Source organism: Jaculus jaculus, chromosome 1, assembly GCF_020740685.1.
Source record: "Jaculus jaculus isolate mJacJac1 chromosome 1, mJacJac1.mat.Y.cur, whole genome shotgun sequence".
NCBI lineage: Eukaryota > Metazoa > Chordata > Mammalia > Rodentia > Dipodidae > Jaculus > Jaculus jaculus.
In genome coordinates, this window is record NC_059102.1 from 111,325,080 (window position 1) to 111,347,319 (window position 22,240).

General features: G+C 41.2%; 2 protein-coding genes across 2 annotated transcripts in view; both read left to right on the plus strand.

Annotated features, from left to right (window-relative positions):
• Tmeff1 (transmembrane protein with EGF like and two follistatin like domains 1) overlaps positions 1 to 3,951 on the plus strand; it is a 120,311-nt gene extending 116,360 nt beyond the window's left edge. Inside the window, exon 10 of the mRNA XM_045157864.1 lies at positions 2,849 to 3,951. Within this exon, the coding sequence (XP_045013799.1) occupies positions 2,849 to 2,933 (85 nt within the window). The 3' untranslated portion in view covers positions 2,934 to 3,951. The remainder of the gene's footprint in view (positions 1 to 2,848) is intronic.
• A 435-nt stretch (positions 3,952 to 4,386) lies between these two features.
• On the plus strand, positions 4,387 to 12,758 carry Cavin4 (caveolae associated protein 4). Its single transcript, XM_004656966.2, has 2 exons — positions 4,387 to 4,866; positions 12,078 to 12,758. Exons 1-2 carry the CDS (start codon positions 4,462 to 4,464, stop codon positions 12,756 to 12,758), a joined length of 1,086 nt encoding a protein of 361 aa, XP_004657023.1. The 5' UTR covers positions 4,387 to 4,461.
• The last annotated feature ends 9,482 nt before the right edge of the window (positions 12,759 to 22,240 follow it).

The window sequence follows — 22,240 nt, forward strand, 5'->3', positions numbered from 1 at the left end:
AGAGTATATTCGTGTGCAAGTAGGAATTACAATGCTGTGTCAATAAAATTTATTTCTTATAAATTAAAAGACGTTGCTGGGAATTGTGGTATACACCTTTAATCCCAACATTGGGAAGGCAGAGGTAGGAGGATTGCTGTGAGTTCAAGGCCAGCCTGGGACTACAGAGTGAGTTCCAGGTCAGCCTGGGTTAGAGTGAGACCCTGTCTTTAAAAAAAAAAAAAAAAGACCTATTTGTAGTATAGTGGAAAAAATACGTGTTTTCTAAATGGAGTAAAAATGGGTCAAACTGAACTAGATCTGCAAGAGTGAGAGAGGAGTGCCCTGTGCTTCCGTCTCCCACCTTTTCTGACTGCTATTCACTTTCTACCTCCTGTGAGGTTTAGATACTCCATGAGTGTCCTGCATTTTTCTGGGTAGAGGGTCATGGCATATCAAGTACAGAAATTGACAGGCTACAGTGGATGTATGGCTCTTCCATCTACAGTCTGGGTAAAAGCCAGACCTTCAGTAGCCTTTATTCCCTGGAGCTGCAGTGATAAATCTAAGGATGATAGAAAAATGTTCTCCTAGTAACTGATTTTTTATGAAATTTAGGCACTAAATTCAGTGTGTTTTATTCCACAGAACAGATGATCTTCCCTTAGGCAAGACTACTGAGTATAAAATTGGGAAGTCAATCAAAGTAGGGACACACTGGCATAGCAAATAATGACAACAGGAAGGGAAGATAAGAAAATTCAACAGCAGTGCTGGCTGTGGCCATTTAATACAGGCTCAGAGGTTAACTACCGTGCCTGTGGCCATCCCATTGTGGAAGTACCTGGGTTTGGATTCAGTACTGTTTGATTTTTGATTCATTCCTCTTTTCTCTATAAAGAAGTGGGTTGACATGGAGTCTTTTTGGGAAATGTCAGTCAGATGTGACCAATGCATGTGGCAGGGTTCAAACTTGGTTTTGTAGCAGTTTAGAGCTCTTGAATGGGGAGGAATATTAGGGTAGATGTGTGATAAAGGGGAAACCATTTACAGCGTTATTAGAAGGAAACAAAATTGGTTGATAAATCATTTAAAGGTCAAAGAAATAGGGAAAGGAAGATTTGAGGCCAGGTAGTTAGTGCCCTTTTGAAAGATCCAAGGATGTCAGAGAAGCAGCTTGTGTCTGATCCCTTTGTTTAGAATAGAGAGAAAAACTCAAACCCTGAGCTAAAAAGTACTTTGCTCAAGGTCAGAGAGTAGTTGAGCCTTTTACAACTCTTTACTGAGCCTTTTACCCCACAGTGCATGTCTGCTCACAGCATGCTATAACTCTAGCTTACATTACCTTGCAAATGTTGGTATCCTTGAGTATCCTTGGTATCCCCAGGTCCATTTGCTGCATTCATGACCTCTTGGGTGCCACAGCCACATTGTCTCCATTGTTTACTGTCTGTGTGACTGCAGGACCACTGCTCTGTATTTGTCATAGATTTCTCCTTGGAGCCCATCTGTTTATCATGATGACATGTCTCTCTCCATCTCCACCCTTGCGTATCTTGCTGCTTTTGTATTTGGAATATTATGGTCATGTGCTTGGACTTACTGCCATTGATTTTTTTAAGGAGTGCCTCTCCCACGCAGTCCATTAGGAGACAGCTGTTCATTCGAGATGGCTGTTGTTTGTGGGGAATTTTCCTTTAAAAGGATGTTCCTCCTGACCCACTTATAAAGACTATGAGTCATATTTTCTTTTTATATTTGGAATCTTATTTCATGGTTTCAGACTCATGGAATAATAGATTGGTAGGAACCTTGAACATCCTCTCCCTTTATTTTATGGAAGAAAAATACCATAGGTCTAAGAAATTAGAACTTAACATGGTAGGTTATAATAGTTAAATGGGATGTTAACCTATAAATCAGATTTCTCACTTACAAAATGGACACAATTCTAGCTTGGTCTCCCTCAGATTATTTTTATGAAGATCAGTGATATAAAATCTTTTGAAAACCATATACAAAGTAGAAGTATTGTTACTAAGGTTTTTAAGTTAAGGTAACACACTCCTCCTTGAAATTGAATAAAAATGTGGAATGTTAAATAGGAGCATTCATTGTTACAAGACTTTCTTTCCATTAAGGAAAATTGAGCTTGCATAGCTGCTTATTAGCAAGGCTCAAACTCAGAATTACCAGAATTCATCCCAGCCTCTTTCTGTAACACAGCACCTTGCAAGAGCTGAGTTTGCAGCCTAGCAGGGGGAGAGGAGAGTATTTCAGTATCATGGCATTTGCTCCACAAAGGGGGCACTCTTACTGTACAATGAGAGAAGACCCGAGGACTTTCTTTTCTTAGGCTCCCAGCTCCCTGTGGGTTTTCCTGGTTTGCCCAGCAGGGAGTGCAACCCTCCTTTTGAGACAATTCCTTTTGAGTCATTGTCAAAATTCAGTAGATATTCAGTGCATCCCTGTCTGAAGTTAATTAGCACAGTGCTACCTGGTTTCTGCGTGTTACTTTGGTGGTTATCTTGCACATAGGCCAATTCTTCTGTCACAGGTTATCTTCTGAGATGAGTCACTGGAGCTTGGGAGTAGTATCCACTAGGGTAATCACTGGGAAAGACTCTTGCTTGTGTCTCTTCCTAATTATGTATATGACCCCTCCCCCATTCCCAAACTCCCAGCTTTATCACAGAGGTAAGCAACCAGTCCCATTATGTTTGTCTCACCTGGACTTGAACTAAACAGCTTACTTCCTCTTCATATAACTGCATGTAGCTTGGCTTTATCCATAAACTGTGTTACTTGGATACATTTGAAACATCCTTAAAGTGATCTTTTTCTTTTTTTCTATATTTTCTTACAACAGAAAATGCCCCAAAAATACTAGAGGACGCCGACAGAAGCAAAACCTAGGTCATTTTACTTCAGATACTTCATCCAGGATGGTTTAACCGATGACTTTTATATGCACACTGACCATGTGATGTACATTTATTATGTCTTTTTTTAAAGAATGGAAATATTTATTTCAGAGGCCTTATTTTTGGACATTTTTAGTGTAGTACTGTTGGTTCGTATTTAGAATATTTAGCTACAACAGTTTTGGACTGTTCAGTAGTCTTTGTTTTATGTTTCTAAATACAAAAATTGATTCCATGAATTTGTACCACATGGTGATACTAAGACTTGTTCTTTACCCGTGGAATGTAATATTTTTGCAAAGACAGACCCACTTCACAAATGGTTACAAAGTCATACTTCTTCCATGGGACCACAGCAATTGACAAAGCATGAACTAAAGATGTTTACAGATTACTTTTGTTACAAAATAATCTAGAAAACACTGTGTTAAATAGATATTTAAATGTTTTTGAAATTTAGTACCTGAATTTCTAGACACTGCCTACCGCATGAACTGTAAAGCTGTGTGTGTTAGATGTAAAATATTTATAACCTGTATGGACTGGAATTTGATTATTCTGCTCTTTAAAAATAATTCTAATAATTTGAAAAATTACCTGGCAGTAATGGCAGAACAGATCACTGAAAAGTAGATTTAGATATTGTAAAAATAGGCTATTTAACAAATGGATTGGAATAGAGCCTACACTATCGGTTAAACTACTTTACTACACATTCATTTTCAAATACAATATTTGTTTTAATATAAATATACAAATTGTACCAGTGTTTGTGAATACAATGCAAAAATAATTGTTAACGATTGGAGCTCTTAGAGTGAGCTTAAAAATGACCTAAGACCTCTATCCAAATTTGTCCTGTAGTGATAGCTGTATTAATAGAGTGTTGGTGTTTAAAGGTCCAAAGTGTGAGTAGAATGTATCAAGCTGTTTAATGTGTAGTTTAGATACTCAAAAGTATGCATGTAGAATTTAAATCTAAATTTAAATATTAATTTTAATAATGTGGCTTGGAAGAGCATGTTAATAATACAAGGTTTTCACTACACGGTCTCTGTTTTGGTGTGCTTATTTATTACACTCTTTGAAAGTGATGCTTTCATTCATCAGTGCCTATAATAGGTACAATTAATAGGAAAAAAGCAGATTTCCATTCAAATATTGTCTTTTACAAAGTACTACTTGACATGGTTCAAAGACAAGAACTTTCCCCAGCATTTGGAGCTTGCATTGTTGCTCCTTGGTTTGTGGGCTTAATAACATAATAACAGTGGCTTGAGTGAACTTCCTAAGCAGCTTTCCTCTGCTACCCACATAGTCTTATTTGGGTCCCTTAGTCAGTCAGCAAGCATGCTTGGAAGCGTCCCTGGTGCTCAGCCAGGGCTCATATTGCAGAGCAGTCCTGGATGGGTATTTGTAGTTATAAATACTTGACCACTCTCCAGGGTGGGGCTTTCAACACAGTAAGCAGCTTCCTTGCCTCTTATCACACTGGCGTTTGGCTTCAGGTGCCAGAACTCATTTGTTGTAGGGTATCTTCCCCTGAGGAAGAGAGAAAATGGATCAGAATGGGTCTCCTAATGCTGGTAAGATTCACCAGAACCGCCTGTCACATGTCTCTGAGGACGAAGACCAAGATGCTGCTCTTACCATTGTGACTGTGCTGGACAAGGTGGCCACCATCGTGGACAGGGTGCAGGCAAGCCAGAAGAGAATAGAAGAGAGACACAGGGACATGGAAAATGCCATCAAGTCTGTCCAGATTGACCTGCTGAAGCTTTCACAGTCACATAACAACACAGGCTATGTCATCAACAAGCTGTTTGAGAAAACCCGGAAAGTCAGCGCTCACATTAAAGATGTGAAGGCCCGGGTAGAGAAGCAGCAAGTTCACGTAACAAAAGTTGAAACCAAGCAAGAAGAAATCATGAAGAAAAACAAATTCCGTGTGGTTATATTCCAGGTAACCTAGCTCATGTGTGTATTCACTTTGATTACGATAATTTCTTATATCCTTTCATTGTCAGGAAGTTACCTCAGCGCTTCCAGTGTCACAGCTTAGCCAGTGTATTCATAATGCGATGGAGCTCTGTGTGAGCAGATCCCTCAGGATACAAACGTGTCTGTGTTAACTGATGTTCCTATCTGCTCTGTTAGTATTTTGAGTTCATGTAATATGAACTGTGACTAATAGCTAAGGCTATTTCTTGCCTTTGAAACTTAATATTGGTAAGGCTCTTTCAATATATTAACCTTATTTTTTAAGTATTATGTCCCTGATAGACTTTGCAAGCGTTAGAACTAGAGGAGAATTTAGAACTATCTAGTTTAAAAACATGTCTTTGTTGCATAAAATAAGAAACCAGGAGGGTTGAGGGTATAGCTTAGGGGTACCATGCTTGCCTAGCAGGGGTGATGCCTGATTTTGACAAATAACACCCCCAACACACAAACTTAAAAAGAAGAAACCAGTACCCCCCAAATCATGGTTTTATTTTTTTATTTTTATTTTTGGTTTTTCAAGGTAGGGTTTCACTCTGGCCCAGGCAGACCTGGAATTAACTATGTAGTCTCAAGGTGGCCTCAAACTCACAGTGATCCTCCTACCTCTGCTTCCCGAGTGCTGGGATTAAAGGTGTGCGCCACCTCGCCCAGCCATGGTTTTATTTTTATCACTTGAGAGTCTGTGAAATCCAATCAGTATGAGTCAAACTTTTCAGCATCTAATTTGTCCGTTGGAAGTTTTACAAACCAGTCACCATAATAAGTTACTTCTGAATAATTAGAATTTATGTATTTTTAAGTGAAAAATTTAAAGTATTTTATTTATGAGGGAGAGATAAAGGAGGTGAAGAGAGAGAGAATGAGAGAATGGGCACACCAGGACTTCTAGCCATTGCAAACAAACTCCAGATGCATGTGCCACGTTGTACATCTGGCTTACATGGGTCCTGGGGAATCAAACCTGGGTCCTTAGGCCTCACAGGCAAGTGCCTTAACTGCTAAGCCATCTCTCCAGTTTTACAACATAATTTTAAAATTTGTACAAATTAAAAGAAAAAGGTTTAATTTTTTTCCCAGGTTAAAAAAAGAAAGTCATTATCTATGATTTCACAAAAGTCAAAATAAATGACATATTTTTTTCCCACCTATTTAAATATTGGCCTTTACAAAGACTACGAGTGCAGAGTTTAAGGGCTAGGGAAAAAAAAAACAACAACAACAGCATTTCCATAGAAGGAGACCTACCAGTTCTGGGGTGGTGGTGTTTTGATGGTAAGTATTATGAGCTTCAAAAATTTCCAAACTTCTGGCTCTAAAATTTCATGTCAACAAGCTCATTGTAAGCATAAAATCAGATTGTGTTAGGGGATTATGCATTTTCTGCATGTGTACAACTATATTTTTTAAAAGGATGTCCATGTGCATAAGGGAAAAAAAATCCCTAGAAGAATACTAACAAAATGAAATAAGATCACTTAGGCAGATATTTGCTGTAAGCTACCAAAGATGTGGTGTTCCTGATGTGTTTCTCAGCTTGTCCTAGTTCTTTATTGACTGGTCAAGTTACACTGCAGTGGGAGAGTAGTGCTTTTGCATCTGTTTTTAAGAGTCTGTGGATTGTTCAGGAAAAGAATAGGGAGGAGAGAGACAGCATTCTTTTTTTTTTTTAAATTATTTATTTATTTATTTGAGAGCGACAGACACAGAGAGAAAGACAGATAGAGGGAGAGAGAGAGAGAATGGGCGCGCTAGGGCTTCCAGCCTCTGCAAACGAACTCCAGACGCGTGTGCCCCCTTGTGCATCTGGCTAACGTGGGACCTGGGGAACCGAGCCTCAAACTGGGGTCCTTAGGCTTCACAGGCAAGCGCTTAACCGCTAAGCCATCTCTCCAGCCTGAGAGACAGCATTTTTATTTTGATGGTGGGAGAGTGGACTGTGCTTTGAGAAGTACTTTATCCTTTCTCTTTCTTCCCAGCTTCCCAGAGACCCTCCAGGTTTAAAAACGTCACTTATTTTCGGAGGCTAGTTGCAGTTGTTAAGTCTGTAGTGGGAACCAGATCTAGTATTGGAGAGCTCGGTGTCCATTTTTCAATTGACCTTCCAAGGGCATCAGCAGCTGTGTGGGATGTCTCACAGCCCACTTGCCTGTGGTCTGCCCAGAAGCATACTTGGAGGCTCACACCTTTCCTGAGGACTTCTGTACAGAAGCGCTGGACTGGGTCTTACAAAAGTTATAGTAAATGAGTTTTTGGAAAATTCTGACCCTCTCTATTGATATAATTCTTTTCCTTCTTCTTTTAAAGCTAAAGTGTTTTTTATTTGTCTCTTCATTTTCTGTAACTCATTGGTGTATTTCCCTTCCTTAAGGCTCCTTGTGTTACTTAAATGAACGGAACTGAAAGGCAGTAGTTAAAAGCAGGTCTCTCTCTCTCTTTCTCTCTCTCTCTCTCTCTCTCTCTCTCTTGTTTTTATTTTGTTTTAAGCTACAGTATCTTGCAAAACACAGTTTGTCTTAAAGCAATTGCTGTCTTTTATATGCTTACAGAAAAACTATGAATGCACATAAAGTGGAAATATACCTCAGATTGATATGCTTATTAAATGTGAGAACACTGCATATAATATTCACATGCCTGTCCTTAGCGGTTAAAGGTAGATATAGTTAACTCTTAACCTGTGTAAGTGACTATTTGATGATTGCCCCTTCTAAGATTATCTTGAGCTATGGTACAGTTTCATTTTCATTAGAGGTTTCCCTCAGAGTTTTCCCTGGGTATGTCTTTTGGCTGTAGGTAGTTTAGCTCCTATAGTTATGTATAGCTGAATTTTTCCAGATCCTCCCTATTGGCATTTAAAAACATTTTCTTTGAACACATGTTCACCTTGGCCATCTCTCTCATCATGCAAGGCAGGAGCCATATCTTCTCATAATTTAGGTGGCTTACTGAACACAAGTCTGTGGTTACCAGATGAGCTTGGCCATTCCCTAATAGCTCTCAGACTTTTGTGTTTCTATAATTCCTCTATTGTATTACTTTCCAATACATTCAGGTCCACTTTTCTGTGACCTATGGTATTTACTCTGTTGCAGAAATGGTATTTTTGGCAAGGCATGATGGTACACACCTGCAATCCTAACACTTTGGGAGGTAAAGCCAGGAAGATTAGGAATTCAAGGTCATCCTTGACTACACTAGGAGTTTGAGGCTAGACTGGAGTACATGTAACTGTCCGAAGAACAAGTTCCTTTTACCTGGACGTTCACAAACAAATTTAATTGTATTTGGAAGTCAGTGACTCAGCTCTATAATCTTCAATTATTAGTATAGTGTATTCACCACCCTTAACTGTGTCTCACTGATTTAAGAAAATTGAGACAGATCTCCATAGCGAGTGCTTTTCTCCCGCTCCCTCTGTTAACTTTATTTTGAAGCTCTATTTGTACTCTCCATTGTATAGTTGAAGAGTATGTGATTCCTGAGTTAAACTATATTCCATATCTTCACAGCGAATCCAGGGGGTTTTCTTCCTACCAAGCATTAATTACTCTTGGCTCCTTCCTTTTCTAATTCTACCTTCAGGCTAGCCCAGCCCACACGTGGTGAGCAGCATGCTCCCTGCAGGAAATATCAGAAGAAGAATCACTTCCTTGATTCCAACTGATGTATCAGAGAGCTTGAGGCACCTGCCTCTGCTTTTATGTAGCTCTTAGCTGCTCCAATCCTCTAACCAAAGGATTTAATTATAAATAAGTTCACAAAGGAGTAAGATTCCAAGGATACCTTCTTGACTGTGAGGCTGAGTAAGTTTTAGAATATGTGTAAGCGTGTTCTCTGTTGTAGATGACTTAACTCTGTTGTTGGATTGAATAGAATTAATCTGGATAGCAGTATAGTTTCTTTTAGAAATTTTAATTTATAGTTCAGTTTTTAAAAGATGCTATGGTCAACAGGTCTTACCAGTTAAGTTTTAGAAGTGATATCCATATGAGAAGTTAGGTTCCTTTCTACCTGGGCTGGCTCTCAAGGCCACCATGGTCTGCCATCTTCTTCACAGGTTCTTTTCCAACAGGTGCTCAGACTTTGCCTTCTGACACCTTGGCAGATTTGGTTCTCCTCTGAAATTACCTTCCCTCTAGTCTCTGGGGTGCCTCCTTCACTGGTTGATGCTTTTCCTTTGTAAAGATTCTTTTCATCCACAGGTCCAAAATATGTGATCTGTAACACTAAAATCCAAAAAAGTTATAAAAGCTCGGTGTGGTGGCGCACACCTTTAATCCCAGCACTCAGGAGGTAGAGGTAGGAGGATTGCCGTAATTTCACAGCTATCCTGAGACAACACAGTGAATTCAGGTTAGCCTGGACTAGAGCTAAGCCCTATCTTGAAAAATAAAAAAACAGAACAAAACAAGAAAGTCTAAAAACAAGACTTTAAAAACCATTATTATTATTAATTATTATTATTATTATTATTTTGGAAATAGGGTCTAATTGTGTAGCCCACATTGGCCTCAAACTTGGAATACTCCTGCCTCAGCCTTTTGAGTGCTAGGTTTATAGTCATGGGCCAACATCCTAGGAAACAAAACTTTTAAAATAACTTCTTTAGCAGAAATATTTGAAGTTATTCTGGGATTGGTTAAGTAATATACCTTACTAGTTTTCCAAAGTCTATTTCATACTTAATTTTAAAATACATGTTGCATCCAAGGTTTTATTTTGTTTTCCTGCTTGTTTTTGAGATGAGGGCTTATCGCCTAGTGATGCAGGATTTTGAGGTTCAGGAGTGGTTCACTTAGTACTTATGAACCTCGCATTTTGGGTTCTGTCCTACCTTTAATAAAGAATTAATAGAAACTGACTCAAGAAGTATAAATTATGAGTTATTAAGCTTATTAGGGGGAATCACAAATTGTGGGGTTTATTTAAGAGAGAGTGTGGTCTAGGAAGGGAGGCTAAACATGTGGAAAGTAGGAAAGAGACTCTCATGTGGAAACATTGTATAGTTCATAAGGTTTATTTAAGAGAAACTGCAGTTTTAAAAAATGATTATAACAGACTTGTAAACACATGGAAAGTAGGTATTTGTAGAGAGACTCGGAAAACACACATGGCATCCTCCATGTGCTTTCCTGAAGAGAGAAAATATCAAAGCAGAAGAGAAAATGAGGGGAAAAACTGTAGTAGAGCCACAAACATGTGGCGAGGAATTAAACAGACTTTTAAAGAGACATATTAGGGTACAGCTACAAGCATGTGGACTTAAGGGAAACAGGCTTTTAGAGAGAAATTAGGGCAAAGCTATAAATAGAGTCTAGGCACTTTGTGTAGGGACACCTAGGAGGAACCTACATGGCATGTGCAAATGGTGAGGCTCAATGGGGGAAAAAATGAGAGGGCAGATATCAAAAAAGAAACCAAAGCTTCAGAGGAGAAATGGGTGATGAAGAGGTTTATACTCATGGCTATCCTGAGTTTAGAGGAAGTACACGGGTAGCAAGTCTAGGGTTGGTAAGAACACCCATGTGGTAGATTCAGAGATCAGAGAAAAATCATACATGTAATTAAAGTGAAAAGTTACCTCAAGCTATAAAGCAGAGGCAAACAGAAATGTTTAGATCAAGAAACAATGCAATGCTCTCCCACCCCCACACTCCCACCCAGCCAGGTTGGTTGGGTGTAGAGGCCAGATTTATATTTATCTGAGCAGTACAGGAAAAGAACGGAAAGTGTGCGCACACACATACACACTCTACACACTTGTTGAGGGTTGCATCCACAGAGAGGAGAGGGAGGGTCCAGCCTTTATAGCATCATATGATTCACTATGTAAAGGGAAGACCTGATTGGCTAGTGAATTTAGTGGGATGCACCTGAGGGTCAGGCCATTTGAGTCAGCCCACTCAGGTAGCACAGTAATCCTGTGAGCAGGAGGGGGAGCTGTGGATCAGTCTCAACTGACATTTTTGCCAAGAGTTTCATTCTGGTGCCAGGGCAGGGTAGCATGTGATCTCACACCTCCTGGTTCTCCTTGAGCCTCAGTCCCTCACTGAAACTGCCTGGAAAAAAAAAAAAAAAGCTATCTTTCTCCTGTCCTCCTTCACTAGGCTGGCCTCCAACTGCTAAGTAGTGACCTTGAGCTTATGAACCTGGTGCCTTTGCTTCCTAAGTGAGACACCTCTATGAAGAAAAGAGTATAAGAGCTTACATTCTTAGGGAAATAAACAAGTAAAGAATGTTGGGTACCAATAGGGTTAGAGTTATTCAATATTCTTTACTTGTTTATTTTCCTAAGAATGTAAACTCTTGCACCATTTTCTTCACAAAGGTATCTTACTTCTTAGAATACTGACGGATACATTATTGAAGTCTTTTATTTGTTGAAACAAATTTTTATTGTATATACACAGTATATACAACACACTCACAGATACCAGACATAGATATATGATATACTGCTTTCAAGGACACCATCCCTTATGAAGGCCTCAGGAACAAATGTGTAGGTTAGTAAAATTCCAGTGCAGTTCAAACTGTTAGTACTATGTACATATTCTTTCTGTGTAAATCTGAGACAAAACCAGTTAACTGTAGAAGTTGGGACATTTGATTTGATTCTTGAAGAAATCTAAAAAGAAGTAAGGGGGCATTTAAGATAATGGGCTGGGGAGATTACTCAGCCATAAAAGGTTTTGCTTAAGGTATCAGTAACCACACATACAAATGTGCAGAGGGTTGAAAACATTCTGCGCTCAAGGAACTTGAAAGTGATCTATTCTTAGTGGAGAGTGAAGATGAAGATAAGGAGCTGGAGAGATGGCACAGTGGTTAAGGTGTTTACTTGCAAAATCAAATGACCAAGGTCCTATTTCCCAGTACCCTCATAAAGTTAGATGTACAAAGTGGTGCATGTGTCTGGAGTTTGTTTGCAGTGGCTAGTGGCTCTGCACACCAATTCCCTGTCTCTTTCTCTCACTCCCCTTGCAAATAAATAAATAAAATATTTTTTAAATATTTGAAAGAAACTAAGGGGGAGAGAAAGCCCGAGAAATGACAACATTAGGGGCTGACACAGGATACACAGCACATGGAGGTTTGCAAGGTGTGATTGGTAAAAGCTGACCTCTGCCGCACAGGAGACACTCACAGGCTTTGCTTTCTCTCCTTTAGGAGGAGATTCGATGCCCAACATCCCTGTCTATTGTCAAAGACAGAAGCCTAGCAGAGAACCAGGAGGAGGATGAAGAAATCTTTGATCCCCCAATAGAACTCTCATCGGATGAAGAATATTATGTTGAAGAAAGCAGATCTGCCAGGTTTAGAAAGTCAGGCAAGGAACACATCGATCATATTAAAAAGGCATTTTCCAAAGAAAACATGCAGAAGACACGTCAGAATTTTGACAAGAAAGTGAACAGAATTAGAACAAGAATAGTGACACCCGAGAGGAGAGAGAGGTTAAGGCAGTCAGGGGAGAGGCTGAGGCAATCAGGAGAGAGGCTGAAACAGTCAGGGGAAAGGTTTAAGAAATCTATTTCTAATGCGGCTCCCTCCAAGGAAGCCTTTAAGATGCATGGCCTTAGGAAAGCCAAGGACCCTAAGGCTGAAGGTCAGGATGGGGACAGGGAGATAGGTGTGGACATTATTGCAGGGTCTCATTCTCTGGGTCCCATTCATGAGTTCCACCCTGATGAGTTTAGCGAAACAGAAGAGCAGGCAGCTAGGGTGGAGTATGGTCCCCAAGAAGGAGGGGACCTCTCGACCCATGAGCCTTTGAAGGTGACTTTTAAACCTCAGGTGAGAGTAGAGGATGATGAGTCCCTCTTGCTGGATTTAAAGCAATCCTCATAGAGAAGGAGTTAAGAATAAGCATAAATCTCTAGGAAATTAATTAGTTTTAGTTTGAATGGAAGAGTAGTCATTTTAATGCCCCTGTGAAAACAAACGGTGTGGTAGTTGCATGTTTGTTTAGAATCTTGAAGGTCACATAAATACTATATGTAATCATCGGTTTCTTGGGAATTTTTTTATTGCCTCTGAGCATATGAATTCTAACAGTTTTTTCTCTTACATTATGTCTTCAGTGGCAGCTGTGGCTTACTGAGTTCCTTTCTCTTGGTGGCCACTGAGTAAAAGAGTTGCTCAGCTCAGGTCAGTTAGGTGCTTGGTCATCTGAAATGTCCGAAAACAAATGTGTGCCCATCATTCACTATAGATTGTGGTCTGCATTAAAGCTGTGGCCAATCTCAAAGGGAGAGAACTAATGTGTGGATTGCATCTTTCAGATGTTCAAGTCAACAAATTCATTGGTAAATCAATAGTAGTTATACCCCTATAAAGCTCTTGTATGAAAAACAAGGCAAAAAAGTAAAGTTCTTGATTTGAGCATTTAGCTGTAGCATCAAGCTTTATTCTGAGCAAGACCCATGGAAAGTCACATGTTCATTCTCACTGATAGAAATGGGGAGGGTTCTCCCATCCTGCACTTCTTGGAGGACTGTTGTGAAAATCAGAGGCGATGCCACACACTTTGGGAGATTGAGAAGTACAACCACATGAACTACACCAGTCCCTCAAAATCAAAGTAATTATGCCTCGTGAAGAAGCTGGGACAGTGAGGGCCCAGGATGGATAGAAACTAGTGTGGATCTCCAGAAGGCTTTTCACAGAATTAGGACTGAAAAATGAATGCTTGCATGATTACTTTTCCATCAGAAACTGAAACCAAACGTCACATTTTATGTAGGTCTTAACATAGTCCCTAATTTTGTTTAGATTTGGATCTGGTGTGGACGAGAGCAGCTGTTGCTTGAGTCTCACGAGGGTTAGTACTGAGGTGCTGTTGTCCATTATGAGGTGCAGTGGCCCATTATGGCAATAGTAGAGATGATCGCTGGTCCTGTTTTCCAGAGAGAAGCTTTTAGGGCCTGCATGTCTAAAACAGTGTTCATAATCATCCTTCATCGCTGCTTTGGAGGAAGTCAGAGCCTGCTTAGCATTTAGCTGCAGGCCTGTGCAATCAGGAGGCAGATACTGCTGCCGAGGAGGTGGCCATACTGCTGCTGCACTTCCAGTTTGTTTGCTGCTTCCATTTTCACAGGAAACAAATAATGGAATTGTTGGATTTGGAATTGACAGTCCTCCCCCCAACCCCCACATTCAGATGAATTTTGGCTAATTTTGTAGTAGTTAAATATGCCAGGCATGGTAACATGCCCATAATCCCAGCACTAAGGAGACTGAGCTGGGAGGATCATAAGTGAGTTTGAGGCCAGTCTGTGTGAACACACACACACACACACTCACAGGTACACATGCATATGTACATGAGTACATATATACCCACACACACATAAATCAGCTTTAAAACATTGGCTGAGTTATATAGTGGTTTGGGAATTTGATATAGCATTTTCTGTTTTGTTTTTTTTTTTTAACTTATTTGAGAAAGAGGAAGAGAGAGAGACGGGGGGGGGGGGGGGAGGAGGGAGGTGAGTGGGTGCACCAGGGCCTTTAGCCATTGAAATGAAGTCCAAATGCATGTGCTACCTTGTGCCTCTGGCTTGCATGGGTACTGGAGAATCAAGACTGGGTCCTTAGACTTTTCAGGCAAGTGCCTTAACCATTGAGCTTTCTCTCCAGCCCCATCATTTTCTTTTTACTCTGCCTGCGTGCATTAAATCACAAATTGTTCATCTTGTTGTTGTGTTGAAAACTAAAGCATTTGTATGCAACATTGAATATAACTTCAAAAGTATAATTATAAAAACATTTTTATTATAGTGTCAAAGGAACTTTGATGTCTCATGACATATTTAAGAGCCATTAATAAATTTGAGTTTAAAAAGACATATTGCAGAATGTGAGGTCAGTGTCCTAGTTGTAAATATTTTACTAATGGCAAATGCAGACAGCAGCATGCCCAGACTGAGCTGGTAGAACACTTACAAGCTTTTCCTTCTAGTACTGTGAAGAATAAAAATTGGGCTAAAATATTTTTCTACAAGTATTGTTATCAAACAATTTTACCTGCTGACCCAGTATATCATCAGACTTGATGTCTTAGGCAACATTGCTTATTGAAGTGTGTGGAATTTTGATGGGTTAGGAGTGATAATCTGGTCAGCTCTTCGTCTTGGTAGATTTTGTGCAGTTCCAGAAACACAATTTCATGTCTCCAGAGGTTCATTGTAACCATTGTAACCTTGTACTGCATCCTTGCTGTTAGGATATTTTTCCTCCACAAAAATGTCTGTCAACATTTCCTCCCATGTTTAAGACATTCACAAAATCCCACATTCATAATTTCTCTTGCTTATACCCTGCTGTAGCGGTGCAAAGAAAATGGGCTGCAAAGCCATGCATCTCATTTAATGTAAGGCAGTGTCTAGTCCACATTTGCTGCTTTCAGGAAACAGGGCTAGGGAGGGGGTTCAGGGACTAAGAGAATTTACCACTTAAGCATGAGGGCCTAGGAGGACCCCAATACTGCCTAAATTTCACTCCCCAGAACTTATGCAAAAAGCTAGGCATGTGGGGTTGGGGCGATGGCTTAGGTTAAAGGTGCCTGCTGGCTCAGGTTCTTTAGTCTTACAAGTAAAGCCATACAGACGTTTGTTTGTAGTGGCAAGAGACCCTTGTGCACCATCCTTACGGGCATGCATGCGCGCAAATAAAAAATTCTTTTTTTTTTTTTTTTTTTGAAGTGGGGTCTCGTTCTAGCCCAGGATGACTTGGAATTCACTATGTATTCTCAGGGTGACCTTGAACTCACAGCGATCCTCCTACCTCTGCCTCCTGAGTGCTGGGATTAAAGGCATGCGCCACCACTCCCAGCCCTTATAAAATGTGTTTACAAAGGTAGGCAAGGCTATACATACCTGTAATACCGGTCAGGGGAAGGGGACTTGAGAATCACTGGGGCTGCTTGCCTGAAAATGGCAGCTCTGGGTTGAGGGGGAAACCCCATCTCACGGATGATGAACAATAGAGAAGTTCTTCTCTGGCTTCATGCACCACACAAACAAGCATGTCTGCTCACACAGTCACACCACACAACACATATTCTGCACACACACACATGCAAAAAGTACGAGACTGCCCCCCTAGTTACTCATCTTTTATATCAGGATTATACATATCAGACTTTAAACAGTTTATTCAAATAACAGCAGGGCTGACTTGCTTTCATGGTAGGAGGCAGAGCAATGTGACAGCCATAGATGCCAGGGACGGAGCCCACGTTGAAATACTTGCAGAGTAGGCAGAAGGAAGCACCAGGCTGCCTCCTGTGTGGAAGGGTCCAGGGTCTGCCCTGAGGGGGAGTGACTTACTTTTGCTTATGGAGAAGCAGACAACATTAGCATGTATGGACAGTCAGCTGGCTGAGAGTGTACTTGTGTGTGTGTATCCATGAGCAGGTTTTTTATAAAAGAAGAACAAATGAAAATAAAAGTATAAACCACTTTGACTTCATTCTTTGCTTTTCATGCACAATAAAGGGTTTGGTATAGAACAAAGTTCTTTATGATTCTTAATAGCTAGAGAACATACATCATGTTCTGTAAAATATTTCCCAGGACTGGGGGCTGGAGAGATCGCTTAGCGGTTAAGGCATATGCCTGCGAAGCCTAAGGACCCAGGTTTGATTCTCCGGGTCCCACATAAGCCAGATGCACATGGTGGCGCGTGTGTCTGGAGTTCGTTTGCAGTGGCTGGAGGCCCTGGCGTGTCCATTCTCACTCTATCTTTCCCTCTCAAATAAATAAATAAAATAGATAAATAAAATGCTTAAAAATATTTTCCAGGACTGTTAACTATACACTTCATTATATGAAATCACTGGGCATTCCTCCCCACTCCCCCACAGGTATTCTATAGCTGCTTTTTTTTTTTTAATTGAACTGTGTTAGAAAAATTGACAGTTTGTGATTTCCAAATTAAGGGGAAAGACCATTATGTTTCCATCCTCAATTCTATTTCAGTTTGAGGCATGCCAGCACTGGTCTGTAGTGAAAGAATGATGAAACACTCTGTGCTAAATTTGTGTCACTCCTGTGACTACTTTTGAGTTAGGTGGTGTCTGAGGATTTATAGCTGTCCCTCCTAGGATCAGCTGCCGTTACAAGTAGTGGCAGGAGATCTGAAATAACTACTGCTTCACTGAGAGTCTCTTAGGGCTCACATATTCTGCAGACAGAGCAGCTGCAAAGAGCTGCTTTCCTCACCCAACTTGTCCTCACTTGTTCATTGGAGGCCAGTGTGAGTTTCTCTCCAATCTATTATTTGCCCAAGGCCAGAGTTCTGTTTGCTCATTGTGTTTTCCAAAGCAAAGCTCCTCCTGGTTGGGTTGTTCAAGTGGGTTCTCTCTCTCTCTCTCTCTCTCTCTCTCTCTCTCTCTCTCTCTCTCTCTCTCATCTAATCTCACTCATTGTTTGGCACTGAAGATTCCAGCCAATGCCGGCTTTATTCCATCTGACCTTACAATAGAGGCTGCTGTAACCTGCTGCACTGGCCAAGGCCAGTTGCCCTATGGCTATTCACATCAGCTTCAAGGGCCTCCAGCTCATTACATCTCATCCCTTGATGTCTGTCATGTTGGATCTGAGCATGGCATCAAAACGTGTTAGAGGTTCAAAATAGGTTTGATGCAACCCATTCTTCCCCTTGAAGATTCTATGTAATGGCAACATCATACAAAGATTGCCAGAAAAATGGGAGGCCAAGACATTATTTTTATTATTTTTGTGCAGATCTCCAGTAAATCCCAAAAATGTAGGGTACCTTGTAAATTCTGTTGGCAGAGGTGGCCTGTGCTTGGGAAATAGAACGGCACTCCTGTGCTTTTGAGGGTCTGTGTGAGCCCTTGTGCAGCAGTAAGAAAAGCAAGGTTTGGAGCAAGAAACGCCACTTCATCAGCCGGCAGTGAGGCCCACAGGCCTGTCATCCAGAGCAGCTGGAATGGAAAGCTTCCCCTATGACCCACAACTCAAGTTGGGTACAAATCAAGGAGATGTGAGGTGAAGGTGGAGAAACCAGGAATCCTGGAGCACAACCTTGAATGTAGGATCCTGTTTGAAGGCACAACCTTGGTTTGTGTTTGAGGCCTTCTGTCTGGTTAAAAATGTGGCCTAAATGAACCTCACTGCTACCCCACTTAAGGCTTGTTAATCTCTATTATTATTATTTTCTTATTAGTGAGATAAAGCGAGCACACACATGAGCGCCAGAGCCTCCAGCCACTGCAAGCAAACTGCAGACGGCATACACAACCTTGTGTAGCTGGTTTACATGGGGCCTGGGGAATCGACATGAGGTCCTTTGGCTTTGTAGGCAAACACCTTAACTGCTAAGCCATCTCCTCTCTAGCCAGTGCTAATCTTAAGTGAGGACCAATGGAGGAGGGTCGACAAGTCATATTATATACAGATCACAACCTAGAGGAGAGGGTGGTCACAACCTAGAGGAGAGGGTGGAATATACTCGCACTTCTTTTTTAATTTTTGTTTTATTTTTAATTAATTTATTTGAGAGAGAGAATGGGCACACCAGGGCCGAACTCCAGATGCCTGCGCCCCCTTGTGCATCTGTCTAACATGGGTCCTGAGGAATTGAGTCTTGAACTGTGGTCCTTAGGCTTCACAGGCAAGAGCTTAACAGCTAAGCCATCTCTTCAGCCCGATTCACACTTCCTGGTATCCTGGAAAACACCATTGCAACTGAAGGGTGACATCTAGTGGACATGTTTATAATTGTCTACACATCTGGAGCCGAATTGAGGCCACATTTTAACATAGAAAATCACTTTAATACTGCAAATCACACACAGATTAATAGAATGATCGTCACTTTATTACAATGAATTCAGCTCAAACTTTGGCCTCTCTTCAAAAGCTGGGCTTGAAACAGGTTGGTGTGGATTTCTGGCGTTTGTTTACTGATTAGGGAATGGTGAGGGGAATTCAAAGCAAGAGGAGATGAATCCATATAAATTGGGTTTCCTCAAAGCTTCAGTGGAGTGTTTCAGGATAGAAACAAGAGATTTAGCCTTACAGTTGGACATTTGTCTTCGTGTCTCTGCCACACATTTACTAACTCTGAGAACATGTGCAAGTTACACTGTGTATTTCAGTGTTGAGAACCCACTTTGTAAAGGTGTTTTATTGAGTCAGACAATTTATTTATAGCACTTGGCAATCTAAGAGTTACTAGCAGGGGTGTATGACTTTTTGACATTGTGATATGATGTCATCTTTACAAATGTATTGAGCTGTATTTGTAGCTATCCTGGGACATATGTGGACCACAGGTTGGACACTCCTAATAGAGAAAGTAGGTGGATTTTAGAGAAGCAACCTACTTTGTTACTGTGTTAAAACTGTATTTATGCCCTCCACATTTGGTGCTGGTGGGATTCACCTTTAAGCCATTTTGTATATCTACATGATCCTTTTGATCCATTGAGAATAGTTGTACAGTTGGTTTAGCTGAGATATGTCATTGTCTGCATAGAGGTTAAAACCATCCAGAGGCTTTGTTACAGAATCTGGTTTCCGCCTGCATTTCCATCCTCATTTCTCATTGCTCTACCCCTCAGTTTTTGCATTCTAGGCTTGCAGGCCTTTCAGATCCTCCACTCTCTTGCATAGTTGGTATAGAATCTTTGTGCAGACAGTGCTCTTTGCGTGTTCACACCTCTCCCACTTCCATACCAGCCAGTATCCAACCACATACTAGTTAACTTCTGTTCGTCTTTCAGATTCCACTTCAAATGGTATTTCTTTAGGGAAGCATTCCAAGCCTCCTCTCCCCACTCTGACTGGGAAGGCCTCCTGTTACACAGTTTTGCAATACCCATCATTATTTAAAAGTATACGTGGGTGATCATTCACACTCCCACTAGATTGTATCTTGAGACCTGGGCTGTGCCTGGCTCCTTGCTCTGTCCTTGCTACAGCCTTGGATTTTTTTAAATCTCTTTTTTAAAAAAGAAAAAAAAAGGTATTTTTATGTATTAATGTTCAAGGAGAGAGAGATATGAGAGAAGAGAGAGAGAGAGAGAGAGAGAGAGAGAGAGAGAGAGAAGACAGGACATATGGCTGTACAAGAGTTTCTTGCTGTTGCAAATGAACTCCAGATGCATGTTTCACTTTGTACATCTGGCTTCATCTGAGTAGTGAGAAACAACTCAGCCTGGCAAGCTTTGCAGGCAAATGCCTTCAGCTTCTGAGCCATCTTCACAGGTCCCTCAGATAATTTTGAATAGTGAAGAAGGCAATCTGTAAGGGAGGGATATTGTGTGAAAATTAAAATGCAGAAATAGGCAAAATTTAGAATATGGGATATAGTGGGTGATGTGATGTGATGCCTTGTGTCCTTCTGAGACTACTCATTCCTGAAGATGCTGAAGGTTTTGGTGAGTGATGGCTCTCAGCCAACTCTAGGAATCTCTCTCAGCACAGAGAGCCTCCTCACCCAAGGCCATACCACTCCTGAAAGCAGTTCACATCTGGTCACTGATCAATTGGTGGATAAATGTCTGGCCACTGGCCTCAGCATAGAACTCTAAAAGACCATCCACTGCTGAGCTCACTGTAGTGTCAACTTCTTAACTCTTCTCTGCCCTGCCAGGTTCTGTTTCTAAGAGGAGCCCTCCCTTAGAAAACACCTGCGCACCAGTCTCAGAGTCTTTTCCCCCAAGGAACCCAGCTCCCAACTGTCATGATGGGGTGGGGTAGGTCTACGATGGCTCCTATATTTCTGGTTTGATTGGCACACATGATACCTTCCACTGAGATGGAGAACACAGGAGAAAAGAACTAGAATCAGGGGAAGGAAATGAACTTTTTGGGAGGTGCTAAGTCTGATGCCCATAGAAGAGTCAAGAATCTGAGGCACAGAGGAAAGGTGGGCTCTTAGAGGTACAGAACTGGGAGTTGGCACACCAGTCAACAACATAAAAGAGACCATCCATGATACTGGAAGGTGCCGTGCAGGCTGCTGGGGAGAAAAGTCAATAATGTTCCCAGCAGTGGATCCTGTGAACAATATAACCAACCAGCCAGATAGGATGTGTCCACTAGTGAAATAGTGGCATGACCATGATGGACATAACTAGCTGCGTTCTCGCTGGATTTTGAGACACTCTCCATAGGAGAGAATTCATGCCTGGTACTGGAAACCAAAAACACATGACTGGGTAAGTCATAGACCATAGGAGAGAAGCTCTTACTGTTGTCTAAATAAATGGATATGTTGTGCCCATAAAATTGTCCTCTAAGTATTTATATTTTTACTCATAGTCTAGTGCTGCTATCATCTTTGGTCAGAAAAATTTCTTTCTGCAGTTGGAGGTGATTACTGGGAAGAGTCAAAAGTCATCAGAGTGCTGAGAATACATGACGATTGCTCAGCATTAAATGAGACATATGTGTGAGCCCGTTCCTAGGCTCAGAAGACACTACAGAAGAGGGAGCAGAAAGAATGTAAGAGCTGGAGGACGGGGAGGAGTGCTGTGGAGCTCTGTCACCTGCGCGTGACATGGCCGTTGCAGTCATGAACTCATGGCAGCTGTGTTTACCTGCACAAGATAGGGTCAGTCAACATTCCTTAATGGATGGAGGAGAAGCTCATGAGACCCCAGCCATGTCTGAGGAGCTAATGACAGGTCGTGAGTTCCGGGGGAGGGGGAATCCTTCTCTCCTTCGATATCATCACTGGTAAGTGGTAGGAAGAAGAAGGAGATCAGCTAGAGTGGGAGGAGAATGAGAGGGTAATGGGGGTAGATATGATAAAAAAAAATCTATATACATGTATAAAATCACAATAAAACATAATAAAAGACCCCACATAAAAGTGTGAAGAATGAAAGGAAACAGGACCCTCATGTGATCTGGGTTCCAATAGCGGGGCAGGCTAGGAAGACAATGTGTGGTAGGTAAAGTGTCTTGTGAGAGAAGAAAACATGGAGTGTGAGCGTTACGGATACCAGCAGGACAGGAGAGGGCTTTGAAGTGAGGACAGGCAAATGTGTCCAGAGCCGTAGAAAATACAAAATGGGGGGCTGGAAAGATGACTCAGTAGTTAATGGTGCTTGCTTGCAAAGCCTTACGTCCTGTGTTCTATTCCCCAGGATTCACATAAAGCCAGATGTACAAAGTGGAACATGAGTACACTGGGGTTGGTTTGCAATGGCAAGAGTCCCTGGTGCATGCATTCTCATTGTCCTTTTCTTTCCTTGCAAATAGATAAAAGTATTTTTGAAAAAGAAAATACAGCATGGAGTAGTGTGGGCTGTATTTCTGGTGGCCACCAAAGGCCTCGTTAGAGCAGGT

Coding starts and splice junctions, on each gene's coding strand:
- Cavin4 (XM_004656966.2), top strand. CDS start 4,462: ATGGATCAGAATGGGTCTCCTAATGCTGGTAAGATTCACCAGAACCGC. Junction 4,867..12,077: donor TCCGTGTGGTTATATTCCAG/GTAACCTAGCTC, acceptor TCTCTCCTTTAG/GAGGAGATTCGATGCCCAAC.